Source organism: Culex quinquefasciatus, chromosome 2 (genome assembly GCF_015732765.1).
Source record: "Culex quinquefasciatus strain JHB chromosome 2, VPISU_Cqui_1.0_pri_paternal, whole genome shotgun sequence".
Lineage (NCBI taxonomy): Eukaryota > Metazoa > Arthropoda > Insecta > Diptera > Culicidae > Culex > Culex quinquefasciatus.
Genome location: NC_051862.1, coordinates 160,424,235 through 160,441,402, shown reverse-complemented (window position 1 = coordinate 160,441,402; position 17,168 = coordinate 160,424,235). Strand labels below are relative to the sequence as shown.

The window sequence follows — 17,168 nt, the reverse complement described above, 5'->3', positions numbered from 1 at the left end:
ATTTAGTTGCCGATGTCCCGAGTTATAATTACAAATGTTTACGATTGTCGAGCTCGTACTTGTGTCAAACGGGTTCTGACCTGAAATCACTTTGCCCTTTGTCGCACTTACATCAATTTTCAGGCTGTGTCAAGATAGCACGACCAGATTAAAACTTCTTCATATGAAAAGTTAAAACAATGCACGGAGTTTTTTTTTCTCAGGATTGAAATCGAATTTTGAGGATCGGTCAAGGTCAAAAGGTGAGGCATTGCGAGCTGCACAAAATGGCGTTCTTAACTCAATTCGGCCCAACATGCACGTACGACAAGTTAGCACGACAGCGACGACTTGGAGGTTCGATTAGAACTCTAGTAATAAAAGTTCAACTACCGCACGGGTATGAATCTTCAAGCAATTTCAATATGGCGACTTGTATCAGAAGAAAGTGAAGCATTTTCGCTAGTTCTCACTGTTCTGTGTTCTGCGTGCACGTCCGCAAACATAGACCACACACATACTAACACAAAGCGCCACCAAGAGGCAAAAGGTTATTACGAATATTTTTGACACTTTCGTTAAAAATATGTGGTTTTGCAAAAACAAATAACAAAACCAACTTTTAAGTGTAGTTCGACTGTCAAACTTGTAATTCGTTGCTGATTTGTTCGAAAATTTGTTAAAAATAATAAGTTTTTTAGCAGCACCCATATTGGACGGACATTTCTGTTGTCATCTTCTGGTTTCTTGGATTGGCCATGGATAATTTCACAGTGTAATAAACAGGGCAGCTACCACCACGTGGCGCCACTGTTTCGAATGAGAAAATGATACAGGTTTTTCAGATGAGTTTCAATCACGTGACTACCGTCAGTGTGAGTGACTATGGATCTAGAAACGATACACTACACTTGCAATTGTCTTAATAACCAAAAAAGCTGAACTGTTATCAAAAAATTTTAACGTTCGATTTTTCATAGACACACCGTAGATAGTTTACCAACGTTTTCCCAAAACATGGTGGAATTTGATGAATTCTACCATTAATGCCATTCGTTTGATAATTGACCCATTCTCACCCCTTTAGAGGTCACATGAAACTAAGTCATTTAACAGGTACTTGTTCAACAGAATCGTATCAACATGCTAAAATGTCGGAAGAGGAGATTTTCAACCATTTAGGACTACTTTCGGAGCAATTTCAAAAAGTACCTCCTAAAAACCTTCTGAATGCATAATATTGACAAATAATAGCAACAGTATTCGGAAAATGAATGTGTTCCGATTATTTCAGATGAATGAATGACTCAATGCAAATTCTCCGACACCCATGTCTTATCAATACTTGATTTAAAATGAGGTGTTCATTTAAACAAACAAGAATAACAATTCAACTCTGGTAATGTTTATTCGGAGAGATAAAATGCAGTTTCCAGCTATCGTGTCACCACTCACTTCTTCTTATTTTCCTCCAGCTTCAGTTTAAGATATGTGTTTGCTTCTTGCGCACGAACCGTGTTGAACTCATGGTAGTCGGGGATGACCTGTTCCAGTCGTTTAAGATAAGCAATCAGCTTAGGACACTTGCCGGCATCCGCGGGGAACAAAGTGTGCAGAGATGACAGCGACGTACAGCAGCTGATATCGGCCAGAGTCAGCGAGTTTCCAACAAGGTAATCCGACTGCAAGGAACCTTCCACGAGATCGTATGCGTTGTAAATTCCGTCCATCTTGTCCTGTGGAAGCTCTGCACAGCCCTTGTAGAAGATGGGTTCCAGTAGACCACGGAGTCGCGCAAACAGAACTCCCGATTCCAGATGCAGCATGGCGTTGATACGAGCCTGGGTCACCAGGTCTTTTGGGTATAATTTGTCATCCTTGGCGTACTTCGACACCAGGTAGATGATGATGGCGTGACTGTCGTACAGTGGAACATCGCCATCGACAATCGTTGGAACGGTGTGCAGGGGGTTCATCTGGGTGGGGTGGAGAAAGTCATCTTAATTACGCCCAACACTAAACCGTAGTCATTGACACTCACCTTCAAGAACTCCTCCGTCATGTGCTCCTTCTTGGTCAGATCCATGAACTTGACGTCGAGCTCGAGGCCGATCATCTTGGCGGTGATTTCGACGGCCCGGCCAGCCGGAGTACGCCGGGTTGTGTAAAGTACAATCGGTGCCATCTTGAAACTTAAAATTGGAAGGTATTACGCGTGCAACCTGAGCAAGCGCTTGACTGCAAATGAAACTGCCGGTCACTGTCGAACCGGCTTTTTTTGGAGATGTACGGGTGGACGAATAAAGTGGAGACGTAAATAAGCTGTAGCACAACACAGCTCAATACAAAAACAAATTTTATTTATAGTGAAGCGTCGCGCGGTTTCACGTCCACAGCGATAGCCCGCGAGTTCATCGCGTAGATACGATGAACGATGACCAACCGGTTTCACGAAACACACAAGAATCAAATGATGGAGATAAGTACTTGGAGACACGCAAGTCAAATTGTACAAAGAGTCAAAGTTAAGAAAAATCGAATTTTACCTGTTTTGTTATGTTTCATCAAAAGTTTTTTTTTCTCCACTTTGTTTGACCAAGTAGGATGTGTTTAAGTTTTGAACGGTTTTTGTTCTCATTACAGCACTTTGATTTCTATATTTCTTTTAATTTGACCTGTTGATTACCTGATACATTACAACATAAAATATCACAGTATCTCATTTTTGGAGTTGTAGGTCAGTTACCCACATCTGATAAAAAAAACAAGAATTTTGATTTTCCAAAAATTTGATTATATGAAGTGGACAAACAAATTGAGGTGACTATGAGATAGCAACAAAATGAAAACAATTCGACTCAAGTTTGGTTTAATTAGACATCCGAAATTTGCAGTTCTCAGCTATTGTGACGCCGCAGACTTTTTCTTATTTTCCTCAAGCTTCAGCTTGAAAAATGTGTATGCTTCTTCAGCACGAACCGTGTTGAACTCATGGTAATCGGGGACGACCTGTTCCAGGCGTTTGAGATACGCAATCAGCTTAGGACACTTGCCGGCATCCACGGGGAACACAGTGTTCAGTAAACACAACGACGTACAGCAGCTGATATCGGCCAGGGTTAGGGTGTTTCCCACTAAGAAATCCGACTGCAAGGAGCCTTCAACTAGATTGTACGCGTCGTAAATGCCGTCCACCTTGTCCTGAGGAAGCTCCGCACATCCCAAGTAGACGACTGGCGATAGCAGCCCACGGATTCGTGAAAACAGAACTCCAGATTCCAGATGCAGCATGGCGTTGATACGGGCCTGAGTCACCAGGTCTTTGGGGTATAATTTGTCATCCTTGGCGTACTTCGACACCAGGTAAATGATGATGGCGTGACTGTCGTATAGTGGAACATCTTCGTCGATTATAACGGGAATGGTATGAAGGGGGTTCATCTAAGGGGTGTGGTTTAAGTATTCCTAATCAAGTCAACACTCTTTAATATAGCTCACCTTCAAGAACTCCTCCGTTAGGTGCTCCCCTTTTAGCCAGATCCACGAACTTGATGTCAAGCTCGAGGCCTAAAATCTTGGCGGTGATTTCAACGGCCCTGCCAGCCGGAGAAATGCGAGTTGTGTACAGTACTTTCGGTGCCATCTTGAAAACTCAAATCTGGATTGTGTTCTGCGTGCAACCTGACCAAGCGCCTGACTGCAAATGAAACTGCCGGTCACCGTCTAAACCGACCTTTTTTTGGATTTGACAAATGAACATTAGCTGTGTACATAGCGTAGCTAGCTCAACACAAAAATAAATTTGATTCATAGAGAAGTACAGTGCGGTTTAACGTATTTGATGACCAACCGGTTTCACGATACACACAAGATTCGAAGGGTTTAAATGGGAAAAAGTGCCTGGAGATATTCAAGTTAACGTGTATACGGGAATACGGATGTAAAAAATAGTCAATTTTGCGGGAATTAGTTACTGAGCCCAAATTCCTAACATGAGCTCGTTTGGTTGAGACAGGAGTTGGCGCCCCAAGTTTTGTTTTGTAGCGCCTTATTGATCTTTTTTTATAAACCTTTATGAGCTTACAGTTTGTGTTTCAAGGAACAATTTTGCCAGAAACTCATAAAATTTCATGATATGGCAGCACTAGGCTGAACTGGTAACTAATTATTTCATGAGTGTAGGAATTAGGGGATCAATCAAAAATTAAATATCGACAGTTCCTGTAGTTTTGAAGATACTAAACTGATCTAACTCTGGTTGATGTGCACCGTTAAAGCATTTTTGATGTCAAAATTGAACTCAACAACCCAGAATATGATATCAAAATCAAATCTTGATTTGATTATCCGAACAATCGACTAATCAAAGCGAAATTTTTCCGAGGACTTCGGATAATCGAGTCTGGACTGTACTTTTTTAAAGGGAACCCTAAATCTAAGGTAATTTTTCAAAAGGACGTAGCCTTGCTTGAGAACGGTAATGTTTATTTGATTATATGACTGAACGGTAGTACATGAAAACACTTTAAAAACTTTTCATAAATAGATTCACCTAAAAAAACAAATTCATGCCAAAGGTTGTATAAAAGTTATTACAAAACCATTCATGAATTAGTATAAAATCAACTTCACACATCGTTCGCGTATTTCTTTGCCAAACAAGTTTACGATCTCCGATGTATTGGTATCAGCTCTCTTTGGCCACCAGCAAAATACCCGAAAATTAAATAACCCAACAAACAAGTTCACTCAACAGTCTGCCTCAAGCAACCACCGAGATAAGATAGAGAAAGTCGCGATGTCACGCCCGATTCTGTACACGCTCCACCTGAGCCCTCCCTGCCGGGCTGTCGAACTGACGGCCAAGGCGCTGGGCCTCGATTTGGAGCAGAAGGTGGTCAATCTGCTCACCGGGGACCACCTGAAGCCGGATTATCTCAAGGTGATGGACGTTGATCGTTGTGGGCGTATTAGTTGACTTTAAATGACTTTCTCTTTTGCTTCCGCAGATGAACCCCCAGCATACGATTCCGGTGCTGGACGATAACGGGACTATCATTCCGGAGAGTCACGCCATCATGATCTACCTGGTGTCCAAGTACGGCAAGGACGACAGCCTGTACTCGAAGGAGATCGTCAAACAGGCCAAGCTTAACGCGGCGCTGCACTTTGAGTCGGGCGTTCTGTTTGCGCGGATGCGGTTCTTGTTTGTAGGTTTTTTCAATGGGTTTGTAGTATTGAGGGACTTTTGAACAACTTGTATTCATTCAGGAACCGATTCTGTTCCGAGGTAGCAGTGAAATGCCAGCCGATCGCACGGAGTACATCGAAAAGGCTTATCAGCTGTTGGAAGACACCCTGGTTGATGACTACGTGGTTGGGAGCACCCCAACGATCGCCGATTTCAGCTGCATTTCTACGATCTCGTCGTTGATGGGAGTTATCCCACTGGAGTCGACGAAGTATCCCAAAATTCTTGCCTGGGTTGACCGTCTAAAGGCATTGCCGTACTACGAAGAAGCCAATGAAAGTGGTGCCGTCCAGTTGTCATTGTTCAAATGGGCACAGCCCTGCAGTTCAACATCACTTACACACAGAGAGAAATGACAGCCCTACCACCTGTCAAAACCATAGTTTAATAAATTTCATTCTTAACGTTGACTCGAAACGACACGCACGTTTTTTCTTTCGCTCTCCCTCTGTGAGGCTCCCGCAAGACTCCCAAGAGGTTATGGGCCCAGGCCGAGCCCCCGAGCGGAATTGAGGTTAGAATTTCGGTGGTGATCGTTTTTCGCGGAAAGTTTGAACGTAGAATCGCGTGGAGGTAAAGATTTTGCTCGTGAAAAGTGTTGCTGGAGATCGCGATGGAGTTTGCACGGATTGAAAAGCTCGGTAGTTCGAACTACAAGGATTGGGCGTTTGAAGTGAAGGCTTTTTTGCGACGCGAGAAATTGTGGAAATACGTGGATCCGGGAGAAGCCCCAAATCCGGTGTCGGAAGCGTGGACGGCTGGAGATGAAAAGGCCCTTACCACGATCCAGTTGCTGGTGGAGAAAACCAACGTTCTGTCATCGAAGATAAGCTGACGGCGAAGGAGACGTGGGATGCACTCAAGAGGCATCACAGCAAACTGTCTCTTGAGCAGAAGGTCACCACCATCATCCAGATCGCCAACCAGAGCTTCCAGGACGGCGACAACATGGAGACGTACATCGGGAGTTCGAGAAGTTGTACGGCCGGCTGGACAATGCTGGAATAAAGATGGATGAGTGCGTCAAGGTGGCGCTGATGCTGCGTGGACTTCCGTCAACTTTCCGGCCGTTGATCATGGCACTCGGTGCCCGCGACGAGAAAGACCTTACGCTCGCTTTGGTGAAGGAGAAGTTGATCGACGAAGCAGCCAACTACAAGTCAACCTACGAAGCGGAGGAGAAGGCGCTGAAGGTGCGTGTCGCTCGCCGAAAAGTGTTGATCTGTTACCACTGCGGCAAACCGGGCCATCGAAAGGTAGATTGTGAGGAATATTCGACGGAAGATGAGGAAGAGGACAGAAGGAAGAAGCACACACAGAAGGCTTTGAAGGCAACCGAAACCAGATCTGAAGAAATCACTCTTCTTGTGGCCAGCGGAGGAATCGGCTCCAAGTCGTGGATTGTCGATTCAGGTGCATCATCACACATGACAAGTGATAGGAATGCGTTTGTAAGATTTGACGGAAGTGCGCGTTCAGTGATAACAACTGCTGACGGTCGAAAATTGCGCACCGCAGGAATCGGAGACTGTCCGATCGAGAGCATCGATGATCGTGGGAAAACGGTGAACATTACGCTGACCGATGTGATGTTTGTGCCGGAGCTGCAAGGAAGTTTGATCTCAGTCGGAAAGCTGTCGACCAAAGGAGTTATGACGACCTTCAACGGTGGAAATTGTGAGCTGACGTACGGCGATAGGGTGATTGCTAGCGCGGCAAGAATCAGCGGTCTGTATCGACTCGGTAAGATCAGAGGCAGGCGCGATGTTTTTGAAGGGCAGAATCATCGGCTGCCGTTCAGCAACCAGAAGCAGAGCCCAAGAAGATCAGCCGGATCGACCGCTTCGATGAAATGGGCGGATTCTCCGCCCGAGGAGGTGCTTGTACGGTTGAGTGGTTCGAAGGAATAAGTGTTTTTTGACGAGGATCTCAGAAATCAGTGACGATTCAGGAGGAGATAAATGATGATTCTGGAGGAGATGTAGGAGAAAATGTTCGGGAAAAGTCCGGTGAAGTAGGAACGTGAGGCCATGACGAAGAATTCAATCGAACGACAGTACATTACAGTTTTATTTATTTTTTAAGTTAAGGGAAGTGTAGTGAAGTTGAGGAGGAGTGTTCAAATGGGCACAGCCCTGCAGTTCAACATCACTTACACACAGAGAGAAATGACAGCCCTACCACCTGTCAAAACCATAGTTTAATAAATTTCATTCTTAACGTTGACTCGAAACGACACGCACGTTTTTTCTTTCGCTCTCCCTCTGTGAGGCTCCCGCAAGACTCCCAAGAGTCATCAGCTGTTCTGGCTTCCAAGGAGAAGAACGCGGCCAAGGCCTCGCTGTAACAATGCATGCAAATAAATACTTCGATGTTATATTGAAACAAGCGTTTTATTGCGAGTGTTTGCGCCCACTATTAACAATCTACTACTCTAAGGTATCAGTTCCTTTTCTCGATCAGCTTCAGCAGTTCCGTCGATAGCTGCGTATTTAGTTTTCTTTTCCATGAACATTCATTCAGTTAAAATATTATTGAGTGTCCAATCACAATCGATGACTTTTCACCTCAATTATAAATTCTAGCAATTTTCATTTATTCATGAAATAATGTAGCTTTCGCTATTCAGTGATTTCAAATATAGGAGATCCTACATGTACAAAAGGGAAAAGGGATACCTTAAAATTAACTTATAAACTATATAAAGAGCGGATCAATGCAGCTGAAGACTGCAATGATTTTTGTCGAAATGCATCAATTATCTTATTGGACATATAACATCCAAAGTGTCAACTTCGGCTAATTGATGAAGTTCACTGGTGCTGAACCAGGGAGGAAGTTTCAGAATCATTTTCAGAATTTTGTTCTGAATCCTCTGAAGTTTTTTTTTCCTGGTTAAGCAACAGCTTGTCCAGATCGGCACAGCATAAAGCATGGCAGGTCTGAAAATTTGTTTATAAATTAACAGTTTATTCTTGAGACAAAGTCTAGAATTCCTGTTTATAAGTGGATACACCGTGACTAGACCTAAAGCGTGCAAACAGCACTCCCAGGTCCCGCAGGTCTAGATGGAGTCCCAAGGCGTTGGCAGTTAGTTCAACCGCACGGCGCGGTGGACTCATGTGCATGGTTCCGAACTCAATGTGGATAACGTCCGCAGCGAACCGATGACAATGGGATACTAATGATGTTCAACCATCGGTACTACTTGGTACTCGGTTATAATAGCAACTTAAACAGTTTAGATTGCGTTTGTTGGATTCTGGAATAGTGTGAGTGTGTTGCCAAATGGCATTTTAAAACTAATGATATAATATTGAAATAAGCGTTTTACTGCGAGTCATCCACCACTCAAGTGTACTCCTAATATTGTTTATTTGCGTACACTATTTGCAATTCACTATCCCTAAGGTATCAATTCCTCTTCTCGAGCAACTTCAGCACTTCCGTCGATAGCTGCGTAGCACCGCCACCGTTGGCCTCCTCGTAATACGGTAGTTCCTTCAGCCGGTTGATCCATCCGTGGATCCTCGGAAACTTGGTCCGATCGATCGGAATGAAGCCCATAGCCGAAGAAATGGTCGATATGCAGCTAAAGTCACCAATCGTAAGCGAACTTCCAGCGACATAGCTCTCCACGAGGGTATCCTCAAGCAGTTGGTAAGCCTTGCGAACATCTTCTGCCTTCGCCGATGGAATCTCGCGGCAACCTTCCAGGAAGATCGGATACTGGGCAAGCAATTTCATTCGTTAAATTGAGTAATTTTGCATTCATAGCGTGACTCACCGTAATCGTTCGCATGCGAGCGAACAGAACTCCCGACTCGAAGAACAACGCTGCGTTGACCTTCGACTGCTTGGCGAGATCCTTGGGGTACAGACTATCGTCCTTGCCGTACTTTGACACCAGATAGATCATAATGGCGTGACTTTCGTACACAATGGTACCATTGTCGTCCAGAACCGGGACGGTGTGACGAGGGTTCATCTAAAAGATCCACGTTGATCATACGGTACCGTCAAAAAACGACCCCAAATTATACCTTCAAATACTCCGGCTTCAGGTGATCTCCAGCCATCAGGTTGACCACTCGTTGATCAAGGTGGAGTCCCAACGCCTTGGCGGTTAGTTCAACCGCTCGGCACGGAGGACTCAGGTGCAGGGTGTAGAGAATCGGGTTCACCATGGTTTTCGAACACAGGTCGGGTAACGTCCGTAGCAGAGCGACGACAGTGTAGCACTAATGATTTCAACTCTCGGTTCATTGCTTAAAGTAGCGAAGTGAGCAGATTAGATTGCTTTTATGGGGATCCTGGAAGAGTGTGAGTGTGCTGGCATTTGGCTGGCATATAGTGTGGCTTAGTATTGAATATTCATACATTACCAGTTCTATGCGATATGCGTTATTTTTTTTTTATTTAAAGAACTACACTCACTACAGCTACACTCAAAACGAAACAGTGATAAATTTTAAATATCCTCAATTTTTAAATCTCTTCGAATTAATTGAACAAGCTGGTTCAATACTTTGACAAATTTGGCAGAATAAATAACGCGGTAAAGTTGTATTGGTAACTTGCTAGGATGACGATGATCCCGTCATTGGTTAACAGAAAAAGTGGCAAAGAATGTCAGTAGGTTGGTTATCAATGAATATCAGTTGAGTTTGGTATGGGTGTACTATTTATGTTGTTTATTTTGAATAATTTCTGATGGAACGCGTTTTATAGGTAAACAGTCCAGCTTCAAGATACAATTTAACTCAGTTTAGCATTTTTCAAGTTCTGCTGCAATTTGTTTGCTACCATTGCACCATGCAGCTCTGCGGGACCTCCATCCGCCTCTTCGTAGTAAGGCAGGGTCTTCAAACGATCCAACCAATCGTAAATCCTTGGATATCGCTCCCCTTTCCATCGGAATGACTTTCATCATTGAGGAAATGCTGGCCACGCAGCTGAAGTCAGCGATGCTTAGCCCTTTCCCAGCTACATGTCCGGAGTTCTCGAGTATGTCTTCCAAAAGTTGGTATGCCTTTTCAACGTAGTCCCGCTTTTCATCAGAGATTCCCAACGTAACCGAAGAGAAAACTGGTTCCTGATGATTGTTGAAGCAATTAGAAAAAATCAATGGCATTGAGTGATGAATCTTACGAAAGCGAATCTCATCCGGGGAAACAGAACCGACGAGTTGAAGTGGAGTCCTGCGTGTACCTTAGCCTGGCTAACGACCTCCATCGGGTACAATTCCGACCCGTTGGCGCCGTACATCGTCACCAGATAGATCATTATCGCGTGGCTATCGGTGATGATCGTTCCGTTGTCATCCAGAACTGGAACCGCATGCTGGGGGTTCAGCTTGACAAATTCCGGCTTAAGATGTTCTCCAGCCAGGAGGTCAACAATTCTGCGATCTACATGCAACCCTAATGCTTTTATGCACAGTTCCACGGCACGACACGGCGGACTAACGGTGAGCGTGTACAGGACAAGTCCGGCCATTCTAGCTGAACGCAATAAATCGACTGAATGTTACGGGATGTGATCGCTCAACTATCGCCCACGCCGTTAGTTATTAGGTGCACTTCGTAATCGACTTAAAGTGGTGCTTGATCATTTTCTGAACTCAGTACTGTAGCTGAGTAGATCAAGCTGCACCTTTCGGAGAGAGGCAAAAGATGGCGAAACCTGTAATTTACACTTTCTACCTAAGTGGCAGTGCGTGGCCGAATGGTTGTTAGCGGATGATTCTGGGTTCGATTCCCATCTGCTGCAACCTTCCATCGGATGAGGAAGTAAAATGTCGGTCCCGGCCTTGGTTGTTAGGCCGTTAAGTCATTCCAGGTGTATGAGTCGTCTCCATGTACAATAAGTACAAACAACACACCAAACCAAGCCTACTCCGGTGGAATCGCTGGCGGCGGTTGGACTCACAATCCGAAGGTCGTCAGTTCAAACACTGGGGTGGAAGGTTCCTTGGAGTAGAAAGAGGTTTGGGTGCTCTCCCCATTCAAGCCTTCGGACTCCTAGGTTCGAGCAGAAACTTGCAATAGAGACCACAAAAGACCCGGGGGTCGTTAATGTGGATGGTTTGATTTTTTGACCTAAGCCCGCCGTTCCGTGCGGTGTAAATGCGCGTCAATGCACTCGGGATTGATCTGGAACGCAAGGTGATCAACTTGCTTACCTAAGATCAGCCGGAGTATCTTAAGGTATTGCTGGAGTGTTCGTAAAGTCAACTGATTAATTCGAGTAACACTGTAACAGATAAATCCGTATCACACGATTCCGATCTACCTGGTAAACAAGTACGGCAAAGACGATCACCTCTACCCGAAAGATCCGGTCAAGCAAGCCAAAGTGAACGCAGCTCTGCACTTCAACTCGGGAGTGCTGTTTTCTAGGCCTTGAATAGTGGTCATAAGTAGGTACCGTAATCTGGGGCGAATCGGGACTTCAGTCTGAATAGGGACAGCAGTTTTTAGAGCACTTAAAGCTTTTAAATTTGGAAATGGATGTACACATTTTGTTGGTCTGAGTTTGTTCTAACCGAAACCAACCAGAAAAATCAAAATATTTTGCTCCAACATGGTTAAAACTGCTGTCCCAATTCGCCCCATGTGTCCCGACTGACCCCAGTTTACGGTACGATCAAATCGAACTTCCCAAACAAAAGGTTATGATTTTCGTTTAGAAAATTATGTTCTACCGCAAGAAACCCCCAATCTCAGAGAAAATGACCGTACCGTCTGCTGGAGGATGGGTTTGAGGAGGACTACGAGGCCGGAGGTTCGCCTACGGTTACGGCGTGCGTTTCCTCATACTCGTCGATCATGGGCGGGTAAAATTCCACGGGACGCGATTCAACGTCCGAAGATCACCAGGTGGCTGCATCGGATGCAGGCGTTGCCGTACTACTAGAAAGCCAACGGAAAGGGAGCTGTTCAGATGCCCCCGGTGCACGCAGAAATGCTTGAGCTTGTTATTTCCTCAAATAATAAATTGTAGGATATTTGATTAGGAACTCCACTGTATTAATTATCACTTGATAATCCACTTCACTCACACCGGCATACGATTATGTTGCTGGCCATACTAAACTAAGCAGTTCATCGCTCAGTTTGAATCGGGTGTTCAACGAGTGAAGACATTCAAGGTCAGGGTCACCAAAATGGGCAAAGTAGTGCTGTACACCGCCAAGATCAGTCCTCCGGGGCGTTCCGTGGAACTGACCGCGAAGGCGTTGGGGTTAGGGCTGGAGATCAGACAGGTTAACCTGCTCGCCGGAGAACATTTGAAGCCGGAGTATTTGAAGGTCAGATGGGTTCGGGTAGACTAAAGAAATGAATAACTCTTATCTTGTCCAAACAGCTGAATCCCCAGCACACGGTACCGACGATAGTCGATGAAGATGGAACCGTAGTGTACGACAGTCACGCGATCAACGTATACTTGGTAACGAAGTACGGAAAGGATGATGGTCTGTATCCCAAGGATGTGGTCACCAGGGCCAAAGTGAACGCCGGTCTCCACTTTGATTCGGGAGTTCTTTTCGCCAGATTGCGCTTCTATTTCGTGAGTCGTTGATTGTCTATAACTAATTGGTCAAAATCTCATACCAAATCATTTTACAGGAACCTATTCTTTATTTTGGATCTGGAGAGTCACCCCAAAGCAAGAATGACTACCTGTATAAGGCGTACGAACTGCTGAACGATACCTTGGTCAACGATTACATCGTTGGAAACAGTCTCACTCTGGCAGATTTGAGCTGTATTGCCTCGATCGCCTCGATCAACGCACTGTTCCCGATCGATGCGACCAAGTACCCGAAGCTGGGCGCTTGGTACGCGCGGGTCGCCGAGTCTCCGTGCTACAAACCTATCATCGATGCCGATGAGCTGCCAGCCGTTGTTCGTGCCAAGCTGGTGGAGAATCGAAAGTAGAAAATGATGTGCACAATTAAATACAAAGTCTAATACAAACTGCCAGCATTTCACTAACATGTCATTCTCAATCATGCGTCTACAAGCTAAGTGCTTGTTTAAACATTACAATCAAGTTTCAACTCCGCCAAAACGATCGGGAGAAGAATGTGATCGTACGATGACCGGCCATGTTATCCACACTTGAAAGAAGATAAATTCACACCCACATCTGCTCAGCTATCATTTTTTGCGATTTATTTAATTGGTGGACACACGAACACGGTCGTAGATCAGTTGAAGATTGGTAAAACGTAAATGTTCGAACACGTAAGAGATTTTATGATCGATTTGGTATCTTCGACAAAGTTAGGGCTCATCAGAAAACAAGCTCTTCAACTCTTCAATCAAATACTAGCATCAGACAAGATTATTTTCCAGAATTTCCATTCATTAATATCATACAAAATTTATTTAATGACTTGCAGTAAATTTTACTTGCCTGCATTCAATTAGGTTTTAAATCATAAAAGCGCATTCAAGAAATGAATATCTTATCACATACTGTTAACAGCGCGCTGTAACAGGCAGTGTGTTTAAATTATGAATTCAAACCATGCGTTGAGAGCTGCACCACCTGTCAACTGTAATCAGAAAGTCATCAAGTGTAGACAGTGCCCTTAATACGGCAAGTCCCACTCCCCCAAAAGCCACCCTTCGCCTTGCAAACTCAAGAATGATTATTTATTTATTTTGCAAACCACTCAGAGTGATTCTGGCTCACTAACATTCACGCCACCAATACGAAATAAATTGCACTATGCATCTCGCATCGCTCAGTTCGAATCTGGCATTCGACGTGGGAAGACTTGAAGATTTTAGGTTCATCCTGCACCAAAATGGGCAAAATCGTGCTGTACACCGCCAAGCTGAGTCCTCCGGGACGTTCCGTTGAGCTGACCGCCAAGGCTTTGGGCTTGGATCTGGACATCAAGCCGATCAACCTGATTGCTGGAGATCACCTGAAGCCGGAATTCGTGAAGGTTGGTAGAGGTTACGTAGGGGTTTGGACGGTGGCTTAATTGTTATCTTGTCTACAGCTGAACCCCCAGCACACGATTCCGACGATCATCGATCAAGACGGAACGGTGGTATACGACAGCCACGCGATCAACGTTTACTTGGCTACGAAGTACGGAAAGGACGACAGTCTGTATCCGGAGGATGTGGCTACCCGGGCCAAGGTTAACGCTGCCCTGCACTTCGATTCCGGGGTTCTGTTCGCCAGACTGCGGTTCTACTTGGCAAGTTGTTGGATGAATCAGAGCTATCCCGTCAATCTAACCCATGAGCACTTTTTAGGAACCCATTCTGTACTACGGATCCGGCGAAGCCCCAGGACAAGATCGAGTACCTGTACAAGGCGTACCAACTGCTGAACGATACCCTGGTCAGCGATTACATAGTTGGCAACAAGCTCACCCTGGCAGATCTGAGCTGCATTGCCTCGATCTCCTCGATCCATGCCATTTTCCCGATCGATGCGGCCAAGTACCCGCAACTGGCCGCTTGGGTGGCGCGACTTGCCAAGTTGTCCTACTACAAGGCCACCAACCAGGAGGGCGCCGAAGAGCTGGCTGCTCTCTATCGTGCCAAGCTGGCGGAGAATCGCCAGTAGGAAGATTCCATGGCATTGTAATGATTTAGCAAAAAAAAAATGGCAATAAAAATTTCGTTTGTCTCGACGTTTATTTGTATACTACCGAGTGATTACACACCAACCCCAAGTACTTAATTTAAATACTGCAATCAAAAGCAGTCAACAAAAGTGCCGGGTAGGAATGTAGTCGTGCGATCGTACAACCATGCTACGTATACCATTTCAAATCATGAATACTAATATCCCACACTATCTAATGTTGTCTTGTGGGTGTGCGATGAATGACTACCAGAGCAGTAAACAAATGAATGAATAAGCAGAAAGCGAAAGCAGATCTTCGTTCTATCATTCAGTTTCAATCACGATCAGTCGTCGTTAATCGGTTCGAGGAGAAAAACGTCTTAAAAGATAGATAGAGAGTATATTTCGTGTAGGTTTGTTAAAGGAGTTTCTGCTCTTCATTCAAAAGTTCCTAAACATTAAATTTTAGGCAATTTGAAAAAAAATGAACTGTATTATTCAAAGATACCCATAAATCAACAATTCCAGCTTACTTTATCAAAATGTCCTATCTACATAAGAAACCCATAGAGCATTGCTTGTTTTCAAAAAGTAATCTAGAATGAAGCTGTGATAAATGATATGTCATGCAAGGTTGCAGTTATCTGTGTGTTTTTCATTCCAGTAGATTGGCCAGAGTAAATTAACCCTGAAATCTAATCCATTTCGTCGTTATATTCTTGGAACAACTATTCAATCATTCAATTCAAACGGCTTCTTGATTTGAATTTATTGTCCTTATTCAGATTTTTTCAACAGTTCTACGATGTCGAAACCTGTGCTGTATTACGACGATGTCAGTCCTCCGGTACGAAGTGTTCTTCTAACGATAGCAGCTTTAGATATCAACGACAAAATAGATCTAAGCTGGATTCACCTATTTGGAGCAGCTCATTTGAAGGAAGATTTCGTTAAAGTTCGTCTAAATAACTTAAAATTTAAAACAAGTATTAAAATCAAATATTTGCAGATCAATCCCCTGCATACGGTTCCCGTGCTGCAACACGAAGATTTGGTTCTAACGGACAGTCATGCCATTTTAGTGTACCTTTGCGACATTTCTGGTACGGATAGCAGCTTTTCACTGGAAAATCCAAAGCAGCGTGCCAAAGTGCTCAATCGACTTTGCTTCAATAATTCAATTTTCTTCGCCAGGGACGCTGAGCTCATGGTAAATATTCCAGTATTTCGTAAGCTACCTTTACAATAAAATCTATTTTCAGCGTAAAATTTTTCATCGGCAAATAACAGACGTTGCGGAACATTTGAAACCTGTTGAAGAAGCGATCGACTTTTTGGAGGTTTATTTGAGTGACACTAAATTTGTTGCATGTGATGAAGTGAGTATCATTTTTAAAATTGTTGATGGTATTTTATGACAGTTTTATTTATCTCTAGTTAACGGTGGCCGATTTCTCGATCGTGGCCACGCTCAGTACCCTGGAATCGGTCTGTCCCATTGAAGGGAGCCGCTGGCCGAAAGTGCACACCTGGTATGGAAGAATGAGACAGCTACCCTACTACCATGAAGCTAACCAGGTTGGGCTGGATAAGCTGAGAGACAAATTGAACTCAATTCTTTTGAAATAGTTAGATATACCTAAATCAGGATGCAGCAAAGTTCAACAAACTTGTTTGGTCTGTATTAATTATTATTGTTTCAATAAAATGTTTTCTAATCTAATTGGTCTTTGGTTTTATTAGTGTACTGTTTAATTTTTCTCTAACATTTTTATTTTTCACGTGTTCAGGAGGACATTTCTTTTGTACTGCGAAAAACATTACTTCTTTTGTTTTATGTTTATCGTTGATTATCTTAATTAATCTTAATAATTCTAAATGCATTTATCGTGTTCAACTTTTGTTTTTCGATAATATTAAACCTGTTCTAAAACCTTAAATCATTGTTGTCTGTTTGTTGTTTCTAAAACTATTTCTCTAATACATAACTTTTTGTTATTATTTTTTTTGATTATTTCTTACAAAAATATAATTATCGGCAAAAAAATAATTTCAAAATCCATTGAAAAATATTTTGCATGTTTAAGGCTAGCATGCAGATCGGAAGGAAAGGGGTCAAGAAACAGCTTTACGAACAGCAGAACAAAGGAGAGGGAGCGATTTCTTGGGGCTTTTCTTCACCCTCTCTGACTTGCTTGCGCTGCCGCTGCTGTCCATTTGATTTTTTTCTTGACCGGATCCTTCCGAAGTGCTTACCTTACATTAATTGTAATTTGTAATTTGTTGTCGCATAACGTTTATTTTAGCATTTAGTGACATATAAAGACACATGTGG

At 43.7% G+C, this 17,168-nt stretch overlaps 6 protein-coding genes, 1 long non-coding RNA gene and 3 pseudogenes across 10 annotated transcripts; 5 read left to right on the top strand and 5 right to left on the bottom strand.

The window, feature by feature from the left end:
- Positions 1-1,299: 1,299 nt before the first annotated feature.
- On the bottom strand, positions 1,300-2,277 carry LOC6052514 (glutathione S-transferase 1). The gene is made up of 2 exons (XM_001868732.2): positions 2,021-2,277; positions 1,300-1,955 (listed from the first exon to the last, which is right to left on the bottom strand). Exons 1-2 carry the CDS (start codon positions 2,162-2,164, stop codon positions 1,431-1,433), a joined length of 669 nt encoding a protein of 222 aa, XP_001868767.2. The 5' UTR covers positions 2,165-2,277; the 3' UTR covers positions 1,300-1,430.
- Positions 2,278-2,610: 333 nt separating this feature from the next.
- On the bottom strand, positions 2,611-3,725 carry LOC6052509 (annotated as a pseudogene).
- Positions 3,726-4,710: 985 nt separating this feature from the next.
- Positions 4,711-7,615, top strand: LOC6052510 (glutathione S-transferase 1). The gene is made up of 4 exons (XM_038252789.1): positions 4,711-4,921; positions 4,989-5,189; positions 5,251-5,525; positions 7,523-7,615. The coding sequence occupies exons 1-4, from the start codon at positions 4,778-4,780 to the stop codon at positions 7,575-7,577; spliced, it is 675 nt and encodes a 224-aa protein (XP_038108717.1). The 5' UTR covers positions 4,711-4,777; the 3' UTR covers positions 7,578-7,615.
- A 943-nt stretch (positions 7,616-8,558) lies between these two features.
- LOC6052512 (glutathione S-transferase 1) lies at positions 8,559-9,507 on the bottom strand. The gene is made up of 3 exons (XM_001868737.2): positions 9,274-9,507; positions 9,018-9,218; positions 8,559-8,959 (listed from the first exon to the last, which is right to left on the bottom strand). The coding sequence occupies exons 1-3, from the start codon at positions 9,415-9,417 to the stop codon at positions 8,645-8,647; spliced, it is 660 nt and encodes a 219-aa protein (XP_001868772.2). The 5' UTR covers positions 9,418-9,507; the 3' UTR covers positions 8,559-8,644.
- A 389-nt stretch (positions 9,508-9,896) lies between these two features.
- Positions 9,897-10,828, bottom strand: LOC6052513 (annotated as a pseudogene).
- A 530-nt stretch (positions 10,829-11,358) lies between these two features.
- Positions 11,359-12,251, top strand: LOC119766375 (annotated as a pseudogene).
- A 94-nt stretch (positions 12,252-12,345) lies between these two features.
- LOC6052515 (glutathione S-transferase 1) lies at positions 12,346-13,200 on the top strand. Its single transcript, XM_001868739.2, has 3 exons — positions 12,346-12,542; positions 12,599-12,802; positions 12,862-13,200. Exons 1-3 carry the CDS (start codon positions 12,399-12,401, stop codon positions 13,171-13,173), a joined length of 660 nt encoding a protein of 219 aa, XP_001868774.2. The 5' UTR covers positions 12,346-12,398; the 3' UTR covers positions 13,174-13,200.
- On the bottom strand, positions 12,839-13,824 carry LOC119766821. The gene is made up of 2 exons (XR_005277156.1): positions 13,232-13,824; positions 12,839-13,152 (listed from the first exon to the last, which is right to left on the bottom strand). It is a non-coding gene; the product is annotated as an uncharacterized LOC119766821 (long non-coding RNA).
- A 151-nt stretch (positions 13,825-13,975) lies between these two features.
- On the top strand, positions 13,976-14,897 carry LOC6052516 (glutathione S-transferase 1). The gene is given in 4 exon segments (XM_001868740.2): positions 13,976-14,195; positions 14,253-14,456; positions 14,515-14,534; positions 14,536-14,897. Coding segments are annotated over 4 exon segments (663 nt in total). The 5' UTR covers positions 13,976-14,051; the 3' UTR covers positions 14,831-14,897.
- A 238-nt stretch (positions 14,898-15,135) lies between these two features.
- On the top strand, positions 15,136-16,560 carry LOC6052517 (glutathione S-transferase E14). Of its 4 annotated transcripts, none has more exons than XM_038252792.1 (5): positions 15,136-15,246; positions 15,632-15,788; positions 15,843-16,043; positions 16,096-16,212; positions 16,271-16,560. In XM_038252792.1, the coding sequence occupies exons 2-5, from the start codon at positions 15,639-15,641 to the stop codon at positions 16,460-16,462; spliced, it is 660 nt and encodes a 219-aa protein (XP_038108720.1). In that variant the 5' UTR covers positions 15,136-15,246; positions 15,632-15,638; the 3' UTR covers positions 16,463-16,560. The 4 variants fall into 4 exon arrangements, with proteins under 4 accessions (XP_038108720.1, XP_038108718.1, XP_038108719.1 ...); XM_038252790.1 differs by having other exon boundaries at positions 15,138-15,242; positions 15,619-15,788; XM_038252791.1 differs by having other exon boundaries at positions 15,154-15,246; positions 15,619-15,788.
- The last annotated feature ends 608 nt before the right edge of the window (positions 16,561-17,168 follow it).

Bases quoted from the DNA above. Each gene is read 5' to 3' on its own strand.
- LOC6052514 (XM_001868732.2), bottom strand. From the start codon at position 2,164: ATGGCACCGATTGTACTTTACACAACCCGGCGTACTCCGGCTGGCCGG. The intron at 1,956-2,020 runs GTGAGTGTCAAT...CACCCCACCCAG, and splicing joins TGACGGAGGAGTTCTTGAAG to ATGAACCCCCTGCACACCGT.
- LOC6052510 (XM_038252789.1), top strand. From the start codon at position 4,778: ATGTCACGCCCGATTCTGTACACGCTCCACCTGAGCCCTCCCTGCCGG. The intron at 4,922-4,988 runs GTGATGGACGTT...TTGCTTCCGCAG, and splicing joins TGAAGCCGGATTATCTCAAG to ATGAACCCCCAGCATACGAT. The intron at 5,526-7,522 runs GTCATTGTTCAA...AGACTCCCAAGA, and splicing joins GAAAGTGGTGCCGTCCAGTT to GTCATCAGCTGTTCTGGCTT.
- LOC6052512 (XM_001868737.2), bottom strand. From the start codon at position 9,417: ATGGTGAACCCGATTCTCTACACCCTGCACCTGAGTCCTCCGTGCCGA. The intron at 9,219-9,273 runs GTATAATTTGGG...TGGATCTTTTAG, and splicing joins TGAAGCCGGAGTATTTGAAG to ATGAACCCTCGTCACACCGT. The intron at 8,960-9,017 runs GTGAGTCACGCT...TTGCTTGCCCAG, and splicing joins CTCGCATGCGAACGATTACG to TATCCGATCTTCCTGGAAGG.
- LOC6052515 (XM_001868739.2), top strand. From the start codon at position 12,399: ATGGGCAAAGTAGTGCTGTACACCGCCAAGATCAGTCCTCCGGGGCGT. The intron at 12,543-12,598 runs GTCAGATGGGTT...TTGTCCAAACAG, and splicing joins TGAAGCCGGAGTATTTGAAG to CTGAATCCCCAGCACACGGT. The intron at 12,803-12,861 runs GTGAGTCGTTGA...ATCATTTTACAG, and splicing joins CCAGATTGCGCTTCTATTTC to GAACCTATTCTTTATTTTGG.
- LOC6052517 (XM_038252792.1), top strand. From the start codon at position 15,639: ATGTCGAAACCTGTGCTGTATTACGACGATGTCAGTCCTCCGGTACGA. The intron at 16,044-16,095 runs GTAAATATTCCA...ATCTATTTTCAG, and splicing joins CCAGGGACGCTGAGCTCATG to CGTAAAATTTTTCATCGGCA. The intron at 16,213-16,270 runs GTGAGTATCATT...ATTTATCTCTAG, and splicing joins AATTTGTTGCATGTGATGAA to TTAACGGTGGCCGATTTCTC.